The sequence below is a fragment of the Rhagoletis pomonella genome, unplaced genomic scaffold (assembly GCF_013731165.1).
Source record: "Rhagoletis pomonella isolate Grant_MI unplaced genomic scaffold, Rhpom_1.0 Rhpom_scaffold_04104, whole genome shotgun sequence".
NCBI lineage: Eukaryota > Metazoa > Arthropoda > Insecta > Diptera > Tephritidae > Rhagoletis > Rhagoletis pomonella.
Window position 1 is genome coordinate 2,984 of NW_023462654.1, and position 14,652 is coordinate 17,635.

Consider the following 14,652-nt stretch of genomic DNA (forward strand, 5'->3'; position numbering starts at 1 on the left):
ACGATTTGCAGGTTTTTACAGGAAGCCGTTCCAGGTGACCACCTTCCATTAGGTTTATTAATGGAGAAAACAGCTGTTCCTGCAAATCCTGTAAAACCTACAAATCGTGAAACATCTGGAACGCTACTATTCCTAGACGCGCTTTTACCGCATAAGCATTAAAATACTGTAAAGTAGAAACAAGAAAAAGCTAAATACAGCAATATAGGAAAAAAATATATGCAATTTGTAGCATAAGCGTATGCTAAGTGCGAACAAAAGTATTTACGAACAAGGAATGCTGTAGCGCAGTGCAGTGAATTAATATAAAAAGCGCTCAGCATTTTGCACAAAACGTATTTCCCTTTTACAACTTCCTAACGATTACACACTACGATTTTACATATTTTAGACGCCCATACAAATTTACGTTGGTATTTGAGTGCTTATACATACATATGCATGTGTTACAGAGTTAATAATATATTTTCGCATAAAAGTATAAATTTATATTAAGATTACATAAATGATATACATACGTATGTATATAATACAATATTTGTAAATAAATATCTACCGCCAAAAAGTAATTTACATATACATAAGTATATCAGAAAGTACATTTCACAATTTATTTGCCTTTTTATCTTTTGGTCATCATATCGAAATTTGCACTTTACAGATTTACTACATATGTATATCGACCCCTTTGCGGAAAATTATCATATGTTACATTTTTTTATGAAATTCACTTTTTGATGCAACTTTGTTTTACAACCCATAACGCATCACCTGTTCAAATATTACGGCTTGAATCCCAACAGCTACCCCAAAAATTGACTGTAAGTTTTATATGTATTTATTTCTTGTGTGCGAAATTATCATATGGGCTAAGAAACTAGAATGTAGAGAAAAAATACAAAAAACATTTTCAGGTAAAATTTGGTTTTTGTAACATACGATAATTTTGCGCAAAAGGGTCGATATGCAAAATAAGAATCCCAACCCATTTCTAAACCGGAGAACATATATTATTCATATTTTGCACAGATGGCGAACTAACAATGGGCATGTATTTTTATCACTTACATTTCTGTTTTAATAAGCCATCATAAAATTTTATTGTTTTAGAACTTTTTAAAAAGTGCTTGCTTTCAAATATCACCTCAACAATTGAATATACCACCTCAGTATTGCGATTGAACTTCGCAGACTACATAAAACTGTACAACTTAGCAGCAACATATGGATGAATGCGAAGAAAAAACATTGCCATCAAAAAAATACTTTCTAATGCACGCAATAATTATTGTTTGAATTCGAATACAAGAATCATTATGATAATGAATAATACCACTGAAAGGATGCCAACCAAAATAAGCTTCTTCCTACGCACTTGATTCTAAAACGAGAAACAGAGTCGAATCATTTATGAACGAGATTAATAAAGAGAATATTTCTACTTAAGCGCAAATAATCCACTCACTTTATATGAACTGGCTTTACGCAGATTATCAGCACCCTGTGACACAAACACACTTGTCTGCTCCACGGACGATTCAATCGAATCAACAGTTAGACCTTGTTCGTACACCATGGCGCCGAGCTTCTTGTAGATTTCATTCACACCAACTATATTTTCCTGTAGCATAATAAATGTTTGTTAGGATTTAATTTTTCGTTGAATAAACTCTTTTTTTTTGATTTACCTCCAGTTCACGTATTTGACGTTCCTGTTCTTCAAGCGCTTGTAAATCGATTTCTTCTTGCATTTGTGTTTGTTGTTGTGATTGATTTGATCTGCGACTGAAAAAGTTATCCTCGAAGAAGGAGCCACTATTGTTGCTGCCACTGGTACCACCACTGCCACTGCTGTTGTTCGTGCCCGGTGGTTTGCTAATGTTGTAACTGTGCGCACGCGCTTGTCGAACAGCATTTTTCTCGATATCGACTGTTTTGCGTTGAACGGCCTTAGAAAGTTGAAATTGAAATTACATGATTATAAAATTTAAACAAAAAAAATTAATTTTTTAATAGTGATTTTAAAAGTAAAGCTTAAAGGCGAGACCTCGGACGAGGTTTAATATTTCATGTAATTAAAGGGTGCATTCCAAAACGTCAAAATGCAAAGAATCAGTAGATTGTTATGTTAAATGTGCGCAACCACGATTAGATGTTAGTTGTTTACTTCTTGTGCCGTTTAGAAATAAAAAAGACTGATGCTTTTTATATTTTGACGTTTTGGAATACACCTAAAAAATCATCATACCTGGACCTTAGCCACCAAATGACTGGTTTTATATTTTGAGGTGGCTAAGGATCACTTGATTGCATTATACTAATAAGAAAATAGTTGCTTACAACGATTCACTGGGTTTTGCAACAAAAAAAAATCTGTTAAAATGCACAATGCCAAAGTCCGGTACATTTTGTAATATCTCAAAGTAATGAATTAATTTATTAGTCAAAGTATTAGAACGCAAACAACAAAAGACACAATAAAGATACCATAGGATCACTCTAAAACAGATAGCGAATGAGTAATGGCTACAAAAAAAAAAAATGATAAGAAATCATATAATGAAATGAAAATGAAAACATGTAATTTTTAAGCGAAAAACAAAACCGACTTCAATGCTCATATAAAAATTTAGGACTATCGTCAATTTCTTCATAATCCAATGATCGCATTTAAACTAAATTAGTATGGGACCACCTGTGAGGTAAAACATTTCCTTTAAAAAAAAATTTAATATAGAAATCAGTTAACGTGGTCCAAAGTTATGCGGAACATACATATGTACATAAAAATAAAATATTCCGACAAATTGATAACCTTCTCCTTTTTGTTAAGTCGGTTAATAAAAGCAATCGAAGCAGATTTTATTTTTCATGCATACTTATTTATCGTTACCCTAATATAGAAAGTCCCCATTTTACATTTCTGTTTCTTACAGCATAACAAAGTTTAATGTTTTTTGTAGCGAATTCAATTTTTTAATGAAGAATATAACTTATTTTATGCTGCATTAATTGTTTTTAAATTATGTTATGTTTAGTGGGTAGTCTAACGATTTTTTCTTATTTTTCAAAGATAAATTTTGATATGTTGATCAAAAGAAAGGTCCTACTTTGTACTTTTGAGGAAAACCTACTAAATATTTATAATCATATTTTGAGTGGAATGCTTACCTGAAATGCGGTTAAAGCAGCGGTGAACTCATCTACCAGCCGATCGCGTTGTATTTTCAAATGACGTTCCTTGCACTTATCCACCTCTTTCAATTGATTATTTGTGTCCGAAACCAATTGATGCGTATAGGTCATTATTTGATGTCTGAAAAGAAAATACATATACATATTGTGGGCATACAATGTCAACTAATCGTCTTACAGCTGTTTCTTCAAATCAGGCGAATCCTGTGGCGTATTGAACTGGTTAACCATGCGTTGCATAGTGGACACTGCAAATGGCAATTTTTTTTATAGGTATGACGCATTTTTATTAAACAATGAAGCTTACCATTTTGTAAAATTTTTTGTATGCTTGTCGCGATGGTTTGCGCTAGACGTTGGAAATCATTTTCACTGAAGCCGCCCGTGGGCCCTACTCCAGCACCATGGCCACCGCCACTGATGCCATTCTCCATATGCTGCAGATCCATGCTCTCGTAGGTAGACACTGTGGTTGATTATTGGTTGATCACCAACAAACTGAAATATATAGGTACCTATGCAGATTTTGGCTAAAAGAAGGGAGTGGTAGAGCAAAGTTTGCCCTCGTCCTCGAAGACTACACTCACTGCTCGTTGATGTCGACTGCTACAGCTATTTAAATAATGTATTAACTAAGAACGCACTTTATTCGGCCTATTTACACACCTTTCTTTGTTTCAAAATTCGATTATGGGCTGAGTTCTCCCCTATTACCAGTTACGTCGCTAATTTTCAATGTATATTTGCTTGTTTGGTGTCACACAACTGCTGGCACTGCGCTAATGCTTTTTGGCCTTTTCTTTTTCCTACCAACTTTCCCTCAATCGACGTCAAAAACGATTCAACTTATTGATTAGCACAAACAGTTTTGCTGTACGGGCTTCTTGGTGATTTTGCTTTTTGTATTTTTACATTTATTACGATTTCCAACAGCTTTTAATGCACTTTTTCAATTTTCCCCAGATGACAAATCTTTTTTACTTTTTTTGCAAAAAAATTGGTCAACTGCGTACTGTCAATTTTAGCCAGAGATGCCATTTTCCCTTAAGACGTTTTATTTCGACATGTTTTTTTTGAAGAAAAGAAGGTTTGATTAATTTGGTTATTTGCCTGATACGATACTTATATCTGTATGTAAGTTTATGTATATTTTTGCTGCAAATATATGTAGGAAAGATTGTGAAAGCACCTCAGAATCAAATAGCTACAGATTTATTGCCAAAACACACGGAATCAAAAGGCATTAACGTCATTAATCCCACTATTTAAAAACTGGTTTTCTTGGGTATTAATTTGCTTTTTAGAAATGGCAATGCTCTCCCTCGCGAATTTATCTCTCTCTTTGTTTTCAACTGTCAAAGTGACGCACGAAATGCCACAGATTTTTTTCTTTTCTCGATAAAAGAAAATTGAGTGCGTTGAACAAGAAAGGTGTGGTTGAAAAACGTAAATTTTACTATTAGATTAATGCGTTAGCTTGTAAAACTTGTTAAAAATCGTTCGAAAAGTGTTAATATTATATATTAGAGCATCAGCATAATGGCAGGACGTCTACCGGCTTGTGTGATCGATGTTGGCACAGGGTGAGTGAGCGAAGATTCGCTGTAGAAAAGGAGGTCGCTGGTTCATTGATCACTGTGTGTACGGGTTGGTGTACAAGCGGCCCCCACCATAGCAGAGTAACCAGCTAAACTATGCACCAAGAATGCACCTTATTAGAAAGAAAATATTTTTGAGTTATTTGCCAATTTACAGCTATACAAAATTGGGCTATGCGGGCAACAAGGAACCACAATTCATCATTCCCTCAGCAATTGCCATTAAGGAGACGGCACGAGTGGGTGACACCAATACGCGACGTATTACAAAAGGTGTCGAAGATTTGGATTTCTTTATTGGCGATGAAGCATTCGATGCTACTGGCTATTCGGTGAAGGCAAGTATAAAGCTAATAGAGTAAATTGATTTAGTAATGCAGTGACTAATGATGACTAATAGATGATAACATAAAAGAATTTAATGGAGAAAAACGTAAATTTAAAAAATTTTAATATATTTTAGTACCCGGTACGTCATGGATTGGTGGAAGACTGGGACTTGATGGAACGTTTTCTTGAGCAGTGTATTTTTAAGTATCTGCGCGCCGAACCCGAAGACCATCACTTCCTTCTAACTGAACCGCCACTGAATACGCCAGAAAATCGCGAATATACCGCTGAGATTATGTTTGAAACATTTAATGTTCCTGGTCTCTACATAGCTGTGCAGGTTCGTGAATTGCATATTCAATGTTGGCGCGCGTATATGAATAGTTTTTCTTTATTTTAGGCTGTGCTTGCCTTGGCCGCCAGTTGGGCTGCCAGACCGGTGGAAGGCCGCACACTAACAGGCATTGTTGTAGATAGCGGCGATGGTGTAACACACGTTATACCCGTGGTATGTATTTGAAAATAGTTGAATAATGCTGCTGAAATATACTATTTGTTGTGGCTTATCTTATCTGGAAAAATACATATTGATTAAGCCATCAACCCAGTTTGGTGTTTATATGGATTTTGTTTGCATAGAAAAGCGTTGCAAACAATTACATATATATGTATATATATATTTTTTTTTGATTTGGATGTTTTTACACAGTTGCATAATTTTAAAACCGCCATATATTAACAAGTTTTGACTATTTATTTTCATATTATTTAATTTCAGTTATTTTCTTATAAAAACTTAGTTCATTCTTTAACAAACACCATACTAATCCATATTCCAAACTTTGTACAAAAATTATAAAAATTCACCGAATTTTCAGCGTTGTTGACGATATCACTCATTTTCTTCAAATATGTATGTTCGAAAATCTTTTTATATGGAAGAAAATGAAAAACACCATCAACAAAAAAATTGCCAAAAATTAACGGTATTTTGTAGCCACATGAAACTCACACTTCATTATAATAAAATTGCATGTGCTATAAAACTGCATACGCAAAACTTCCAAAAATTAAAAAAAAAAAAGTGTAAAATTTTGGTGAAAATTCGCTGAATTTGTACAACTTTGGTGTTTGTTATAGAATTAACTATATTTTTATTTGAAAATAATTGAAATTAAAAAATATGAAAATAAATAGTCAAAACTTGGTAATAAGTGGCGGTCCTAAAATTATGCAACTGAGTGTACGTATATTTTTATTAATAAATAACTGTTGGTTATATATTTATTAGGCCGAAGGCTACGTAATTGGATCTTGCATCAAACATATACCCATTGCCGGCCGCAATATAACCTCATTCATACAAAGTTTATTGCGTGAACGTGAAGTTGGCATACCGCCAGAGCAAAGTTTAGAAACTGCCAAAGCAATCAAAGAGAAGCACTGCTATATTTGTCCAGACATCGCCAAAGAATTTGCCAAATATGACACGGAGCCGGGCAAATGGATACGCAACTATACAGGTACTAATGCGGTGACCAAGCAACCATTCAGTGTTGATGTAGGCTACGAACGCTTCTTAGGTAAGTTGTCATTTAACGTTTCTTGGGTAAAAGAGATTTGTATGCATACGTATTTATGTTTTTAGGACCTGAGATTTTCTTCCATCCTGAATTTTCAAACCCCGATTTCACCATTCCACTATCGGAAATCGTAGACAACGTAATACAGAATTGTCCGATTGATGTACGACGACCTCTTTACAATAATATAGTTTTGAGTGGCGGTTCGACTATGTTTAAAGATTTCGGTCGTCGTTTGCAACGTGACATCAAACGATCAGTTGATACTCGTCTACGGATCAGCGAAAACTTATCAGAAGGCCGCATTAAGGTATGTGTTGGTTTGAAGAATTGTATAAAATTATTATGTTAATATTATATTTTACCGCTGTAGCCAAAACCAATTGATGTACAAGTCATTACACATCATATGCAGCGATATGCCGTGTGGTTTGGAGGCAGCATGTTGGCATCCACGGTATTTTCATTAATTGCTAATTTATCGTTAGATTACTTTTGACCAAATTACATTTTTTTTTCTTTCTCCCAGCCTGAGTTTTATCAAGTGTGCCACACAAAGGCCGCCTATGAGGAATATGGACCGGGAATTTGTCGCCACAATCCTGTTTTTGGCACCATGACATAATCATATACCACCACACTGTGCACACAGAATTGTTTTTCACCTCTACCTATCACTCAATTTCAATTCCTTTTAAATTTTGTTGTATGCAATAGTAGAAATAGTTCAAGTCATGTGCGGAAACAGATATCAAACAAAAACAGATACAAGATGGCGTAACGCACACATAACTTTTGTTGAAAGACGCTTGTTTTCTTAATATGTATAACAAAATTTACCTATGTTAAGCTGCTAAGTTATAATGTCAGTCGTTTTATGTTATATTTAAAGTCAATAACTAATGATAAATTTGCATTTTTTTTTTTTGGTATTATAATTAAAGAGTCTTATTATGCTTATTATAGCGGCAAAGAAGTAATTATTTTAATGTTGTCAACGCTTTTATTGCAGGGTTGGCATTTTTATACACACATATACCATACAACCATATGTAGGCATTTACGATGCAAAGCTTGTTGTAAGTGATGCAGTAGTGAGTGATAGCAAATTTTCACTGAGGTATAACATAATATAAGTATGTATTCTAATTGTTTTTTGTAACATTATCAACCGATTGCATTACTTATGCAAACTCTATTTACGCGCTTCTAATATACTATATCTCTATTATTAATGTAAATTTCTTTTTTATGTTCAGTAATTAAAGTGAGACAGTATAGCAAAAAAGTATATACCTAACTATTTAACATTTTGGCCAATTACAATTAAATTGAAACGATGAATAAAACGTGCGATTGCACAGAAAAATTATTGTGCGGAGAATGTGATTCTTTATGAGAATTCAATAAAATCAATGTGAATATAATTAAAAAACAAAACGTTTGTTTCATCAATTTTTATAAAGAAATAATTGTGGAGAAAAGGCTTTGAAGGGCAATCCGAGAAGGAGCTGCCTTTAAACAGAGACTCTCAACGACACGCATACATATACAAACACTGTTGCACTCTAACTGCTTTGCTAAACAAGGGCTCAAGAAATCTATCAGTGTCTAGTATTGGCTCAAATTTTTCATACACTTAGCTCTAACCTAACCTTTCTTAAACTTCGAACGTAATCTTAAGCAAATACACTACATGAAAGCCAAGTAATTTTGCAACAATTTAACATCTATTTGTCTGCCTCTGTTAAGTGAAATTTGAGAAACGAGTTGTTAATAGAATAAAGTTTAATAAAACATGCATATAATAAAAGCAGAGTCCAATAAATTGTTACCTTATTAATATACATCCCTGTAAAAAAACAACTGCTCAGATGCCCTAGGTCTATGCAAAATAGTAAGCAAACGCTTAATTTTGTTTTGGCTGGCAAAGTTTGGTCGATTCGGCAGTCAAACTTCCGAGCTCACAAACCGAACGAAACTGAAGGAAACACTTTATTAAGGATTTGAAAAATAATTTCTAAATAAAACATGCTTTTGTTTGGGTACCAGTATTTATTTGATAGAAATTTTATATACTTTCAAGTTTTCGCGTTTATGTATATCATAAATCTCCTTAATTTTTATCGCAAGATGAAATTTACCTCAAATATAGTTATTATGTGTATGTAAATATTTTTTGAAAGCGTAACAGTGTAATAAATTGGTGGTGAAGACGTTGAGATAAAAGAACGCATATTTTTTGCGAGTTTATAGTTTTGATGATATATTTTTTAACAATAATTCATTTATTTTTCTATTTATGTAAATACATTTTGAAAAGACAATAATTTATGCAAGTATGCATGTATATAAAGGTCTGTGTGCCTTGGTATATACTTATTTGTGTGTTTACTTATCAAGCAAAAGATCAACCACATCCAGTTTTTAACTTCTTTTTCGTTCCTTTTACTATTAAAATTTTATATCCTCTAGATTCATAATGTAAATATGCATGTATTTATAAAAAGCAGATTTCGCATATTTTTTTTTTAACAAATTTGGAATTAGATTTCTATGTTTATGTATATGTATGTAAAGCAAGTTCCGAATGGATATTTTATTTCGACGGTCGTTTGTTCTGTGTTCTAAAGAATTGTTCTTCGCTTGAAAAGATGATTAATAGAATTTGAGAAATATTTTTGGTCGAAATCAAAAATCGAATAGGACTCTTTGACACAAAGGAATTGATTTAAAGAAGAAACTGTTCAGCGCGTTGATTCAATTAAGGTAATCACTAGTGTCTTCTTCTGAGCTGCCATTGTCCTCGCCATCAGCAGTCTGCATGGGTTCCACAATACGAAAATTCTGAAGAAAATCACGCATGGCATCCACAATGTTTGTCAGCGATTGTGTGAGTTCACGATACGAGGCACCGCCTTCGGTGTCACCAGCAGCATCTAAAAATCAATTCATTTACTAAAATTTTTGATAAAAAGAAAAAAATAGACGCTCGCACGCCCGTACCATCAGCTGCAGCGTTTTCTAAATTTGCATTTAAAGCTTGAAGATGACGATCCACTTGCGCTACTTCATCATCGTCGTGAGCCGCATTGACTGGTGGTGCAGGCAGAGCGTTTGCTCGTGCTACCCCAGCTTCGACAGCAGCATTTGGTTGCTGTTCACCACCGCGATTATTTAAGTTAAATGACGGCATTAGTGATTCAAAGAACATAAAAACCGATCGATTTGGTCCTGTTGTTGGGCTACTGGAGGAGGATTTTCTACATTTAAATATAAATAAATTAAGCGGGATTAAATTTGTCAAACATATTTTAAATATTTTCGTTTTGTATATACCGCTCATAGCAATTGACTGAGTCCACTGGTGGCAATGGATCGTACATCATTAATGGATCCTTCTCCTTGGCAAGGAACGGCGCTAGAGGCACTTTCTCCTTGTAATCAGAAAGTATCACATGACGCAATATGGGACGTGGTGGCGATACATAACGCACAGCACGTTTCTGATTATAATCGGTAATGACTTCATCCTTTTGATCTACTAGATCCAAAACCAAATTGACATTGCGTTCCAACCAAGGCAGCATGTTATTTTGTCGCCAAACAACTTTAGCACGGCAAATGTACAACGACACCAGTTGATGTAGCGAGGGAGATTGACTGTAATTGCGAAGATAAATAATATGATTTAGGGCGTATTCAAAATACAGCATTGTTTCTTTAGCATAAACTTACCTGCCAGATATAGAGTTGTTAAAATACGACGAAGCTTGTACACGCTTGTCAGTCTGAACAGATAGCTCATCCAGCAGAGGGCGCAATACACCGGGAAACATTAAGAGTGCATACTGCAAAGCCTTATCCGACTTTTCACATTCTACAATTTGGATATTTAATAGAAGAATAACCTTTCCTTAGCATTAAAGTAACACTCACCTCCCATTTGGCAAAACAATGCCAAGGCATAAGAGTACGCCATATTTGGCAATTGGGATAGATTACGCACGGCATCATATTCTTCATAAAATTTAATAAGCCATGCATACTGTTTGCTGCGCAACGCATAATAATCAATGATCAGCACAATGGCCAAGGGATCTACTTCCGGATTTAAGCTCAGTATCAATTTGGAAAGCTCGAATGCAGTGCGACAACAAGCGCGTGCTTCCAAGTACTGAGCATGCTTAAATAGCGTAATAAAGAATGACCTATTTTCTTGACGGCGGTAATCCAGACGACAGTTACCCGACGTCAAGCTAAAGCTCGGATGCAATGATGACTCTAGCACAAGTACGGCGCGCTCAATAAGTTCGGCTGCTAAGCTGTAATTCTCCGTGATTTTGCCTGTTAACCAGAAAAAATTAAAATCACAAATAGCAAATAATATGTATAAGTGCCCAATGAACTTACACAATTCGCTTAGCTGTATTAGAGAATCGACGTGATAGGGACATCGTCTTATCAAACTGATAAAGAAATCGGAATCAGTACGTTCAACTGCTTGTAAAAACAAATTCTGCACGCTCTGATAGTATTGGCTGTGCTCGAAAGCAAACCATTGAATTTTTCCCGACTGACGGAAATTGTTGGTACTGCTGCTGCTACCTGCCAATTGCTCTGGCAGCTGCACTGGCTTCATTGTTATGATGTTCTTGGTTATCGGCGGCCATGATTCCTTGGCAGTTACCATGTATGTGGTTTTAAGTGTCAACTTTTGACGACCCCGTTTATTCCTTTGATCAAGAAAGAAACAAAACCATCAAATTTCGAATGCGAATCGTTGATGCTGAATACTCACTCAATTTTAACGACTCTTTTGCCAAACGTACGGCGCAATTCATTTTGTGGATTCAAGTGTTTCAATTCGACTGTCAGTAATGATTTATCGATCTCTATGCGCGGCGGATTGAGCTTTTGATTTTGATTTGTGGCGTTATGTACCTTCCCGATAAGGGAATCGATATCGCTTAGATATTTGTCAGTGAGCTGGTAAAATTTAAAGAAAATTTATTCGGTTGCGAAATTCTTTTTTATGCAAAATTCTTTTCAGAACTTTATAGGTATATTCAACATACATATAGCCTGCAACAACAAAAGTACATATGTACCTTACTACCAACATTTGAGCACACTCACTGAATTATTTGACCCAGTCCAAACCCGCTTTGCACACGTTGCACAACAAAACAGTTTACTTTCCCGGCCAACCAATACTCCACCCACACTATTAATGGCTTTCACTCATTCAAAAATTCCACTCACCTCATTATCCTCGCTGCTGATGTGGTTGCCGGTATACTTTGTTTTCTTCTTGCGCTTCTTTTTCTTCTTTTGTTTGGCTGCACCTTTTCCACCAGTTCCACTTGGCAGATTTGCCGCCGTTGATGCATGCTCGGTTTCGTTGTCATCCTCCTTCACTTCGCTCTCGGAGAGACTTTGCTGATTCAACTGGTGCGACGAAGGTGGCAATTTTTTTTTTGTTGTATTCGAAAGTTTGTGTAAATGATATGCAAGGAAGCGAAAGATATAGGATGACAAAAAAGTTTATTTCATTCGATTCATGATTTGATTCGATGAAACTAACGCGATACCACTTAGGTCAAATGAATTTGTGAATATGTATGTATGTATAAATGCATGTATGCATGTAGTAACCCCTATTAAAAGTCACCCTCTCCCTATTTGTGGCAACGTTTTCCGTTGCTTTTGACTAGCATTAGTGGCTATTGGAAATTGATGTCAATTGTCTGTATGCATGCTTGGCCATTATTCCCCATTAGGAGAGTTGGAAAATGAAATCTCTTTCTTGCATAAATAATGATCAAGGCCTTATTAAATAACTGTTTGTGAATCTACTCACCAGGTCAAAAGGATTTAAATGTTTTCCGCGAGCTGTATCCAATTCATCATCATCGTCGCTTAGTTGGTCATCATCGATGTCATCTTTAGCGTCAATTATTGAATTCTTTTCGGTGCCACCTTGCAGTTTCTTTAGAGCACGAGAAGACATCTTCGAGAACTTGAACTGCTTCAATAACTGCTATTCACACCACGATGACGTCTTCACATTTGACTTGGCCTATTTTGTTTAGCCTCAGTTGTTTGCATACGTATTTATCAAAATTATTAAAAGTTTAATTAGTTCACTTACTTTGGACGCAACTCGTCGCTTGTATGCTAGCAAACAATGGATACCAAATTTTAGTGTTTTGATTTCGGGAGCTTAGATAAAAATCAATATTCTCCAATAAATCGTTTCCTGACAAAAAACAAAAAAAGAATGGAAAATTACGTGAAAGAAATGTCAAAAACAGCGCGAATGAAGGGGCAAAAAAAAACGTCAAACTTGCTGGAAATTTTTCTGGGATGAACTACCGGAAATCATTGGAATGCACTACCGGAAGTACAAAAACGTCAAACTTGCTGGAAATTTTTCTGGAATGCACTACCGGAAGTACAGGGTGATAAACACGGGCTCTCCCCCTATACTTCCGGTAGTGCATTTGGTCCCTAACCGATATTTCATCCCATAAGACTGCTTTTACACAGTTCAAGTATTGAATTCAATTCTGCTCGCAAGTGGAAGAGGTGGGGAGAAGAAAAGGGACGAGTACACATGCGCCTGTTCCGTCAAGTCGTTTCAACTTTCTTGCTTTGCTTTTGGCATTTTCGTTGCTTCCCATTTAAAGAACCAAAAACTTGAGTTCAACAGAATTGAAATGTGTAAAAGCAAATAGAAAACACAAAAGAGAATGATCAAGACTTGATTCAAGTACTCGAATCATGTAAATCGGGTGTAATAATACCATTTTCGTTGCCCTTTCATTGACGTTTGCTGTCGCAGAGAACGATAAATACAGAGAAGCTGCAATAGGCCGGGAAATTTTATTTTGTAATAGAGCAGAAACGCGCTAGAAGTTCACCACCCAGCTTAAATTTTTAACCAAGGCGAATTTATATAAGGTGGTGTTGTTTCATCAGCTGTGATTAGCGTTTGATTGTCAAAATTTTGTATTTCGTTAGTGTTCACAACGAAATGACTTTTGATAGTTATTTTAATGGCTCTTTCATTGAATTTTATGGGACCCCTTTTTTCTGTATTACACAAAATTTTCTGACAAAAATTTTGGAAAATGTTATTTTCATAAAAAATGCAGATGTCTAACAATTAATAAATCTAAATTTACGAAGATTTTGTAACCCATATTTTGGTCAACAATTTGTAAATTCTTCATTAAAAAATTATAAACACACAAAGAGACAAACGTGTAAAAATGTTTGTACATATAGGTACCTACATGCATTTTTTCGTAAACAAATGCATATGCCCGCGGCTGTTCTTTTTTGGCTAGGTTTGTATTTTTATGAATTTCAAACGATATTTAATAGAATGTACACCTTATCCCATTGCCACCTGTTCCATGGAATTTAATATAAAAAGTGGTTACATACGCTCACTCTTTGTTTTTTTTTTTTAATATTCACAAGGTTTTGCAAGCTATATTTTTTGTTATTTTTTGTATAAAAATATGGTTCATGCTATAAACAAACCGTATAAATCAAAGTTTCTGTTAATTTTGCGCGGCTCTGAGGTCACACTATTAAAAAGTGGTGGACTTCTAAAGCAATCTATGCTAAAAATTTAAGGTGGTGAACTTCTGGCGCGTTTCTGCTCTATTACAGAAAATAAAATTTCCCGGCCGCAGCTTCTCTGTATATAACATCTCTGCCATTCTAAACATTGACAAATTATCTTATAATTATATCCACGGATATATAATATAATATTATATTATATATCTTATATTGTTTATCTTGAAATGGACAGGTCGGTTGCAGTGATGTCGTTTCCTTAAAAACATGTGTTATAAAACATAAAACGTGGTACAACATTCGCGTATTAATATGAATTTATATCCCTAATAAGTTACACAAAGCGTAAA

General features: G+C 35.0%; 3 protein-coding genes across 6 annotated transcripts; 1 reads left to right on the forward strand and 2 right to left on the reverse strand.

Annotated features, from left to right (window-relative positions):
- Positions 1–1,263: 1,263 nt before the first annotated feature.
- LOC118754545 (syntaxin-7-like) lies at positions 1,264–4,138 on the reverse strand. Of its 2 annotated transcripts, XM_036489426.1 has the most exons (8): positions 3,862–4,138; positions 3,783–3,807; positions 3,503–3,693; positions 3,374–3,443; positions 3,172–3,316; positions 1,689–1,949; positions 1,466–1,621; positions 1,264–1,381 (listed from the first exon to the last, which is right to left on the reverse strand). In XM_036489426.1, the coding sequence occupies exons 3-8, from the start codon at positions 3,642–3,644 to the stop codon at positions 1,286–1,288; spliced, it is 870 nt and encodes a 289-aa protein (XP_036345319.1). In that variant the 5' UTR covers positions 3,645–3,693; positions 3,783–3,807; positions 3,862–4,138; the 3' UTR covers positions 1,264–1,285. The 2 variants fall into 2 exon arrangements, with proteins under 2 accessions (XP_036345319.1, XP_036345318.1); XM_036489425.1 differs by having other exon boundaries at positions 3,503–3,807.
- A 399-nt stretch (positions 4,139–4,537) lies between these two features.
- Positions 4,538–8,144, forward strand: LOC118754546 (actin-related protein 3; the record flags this gene model as incomplete). The annotated part of the gene is given in 8 exon segments (XM_036489427.1): positions 4,538–4,778; positions 4,951–5,131; positions 5,257–5,463; positions 5,524–5,631; positions 6,415–6,706; positions 6,772–7,016; positions 7,080–7,163; positions 7,236–8,144. Coding segments are annotated over 8 exon segments (1,257 nt in total). The 3' UTR covers positions 7,332–8,144.
- An 859-nt stretch (positions 8,145–9,003) lies between these two features.
- On the reverse strand, positions 9,004–13,014 carry LOC118754547 (transcription factor 25-like). 3 transcript variants are annotated; one of them, XM_036489428.1, is made up of 10 exons: positions 12,861–13,014; positions 12,570–12,788; positions 11,972–12,157; positions 11,508–11,695; positions 11,120–11,442; positions 10,646–11,053; positions 10,445–10,586; positions 10,046–10,369; positions 9,713–9,969; positions 9,004–9,645 (listed from the first exon to the last, which is right to left on the reverse strand). In XM_036489428.1, exons 2-10 carry the CDS (start codon positions 12,717–12,719, stop codon positions 9,467–9,469), a joined length of 2,157 nt encoding a protein of 718 aa, XP_036345321.1. In that variant the 5' UTR covers positions 12,720–12,788; positions 12,861–13,014; the 3' UTR covers positions 9,004–9,466. The 3 variants fall into 3 exon arrangements, with proteins under 3 accessions (XP_036345321.1, XP_036345322.1, XP_036345323.1); XM_036489429.1 differs by having other exon boundaries at positions 12,570–12,802; XM_036489430.1 differs by lacking the exon at positions 11,972–12,157.
- Between the last annotated feature and the right edge of the window lie 1,638 nt (positions 13,015–14,652).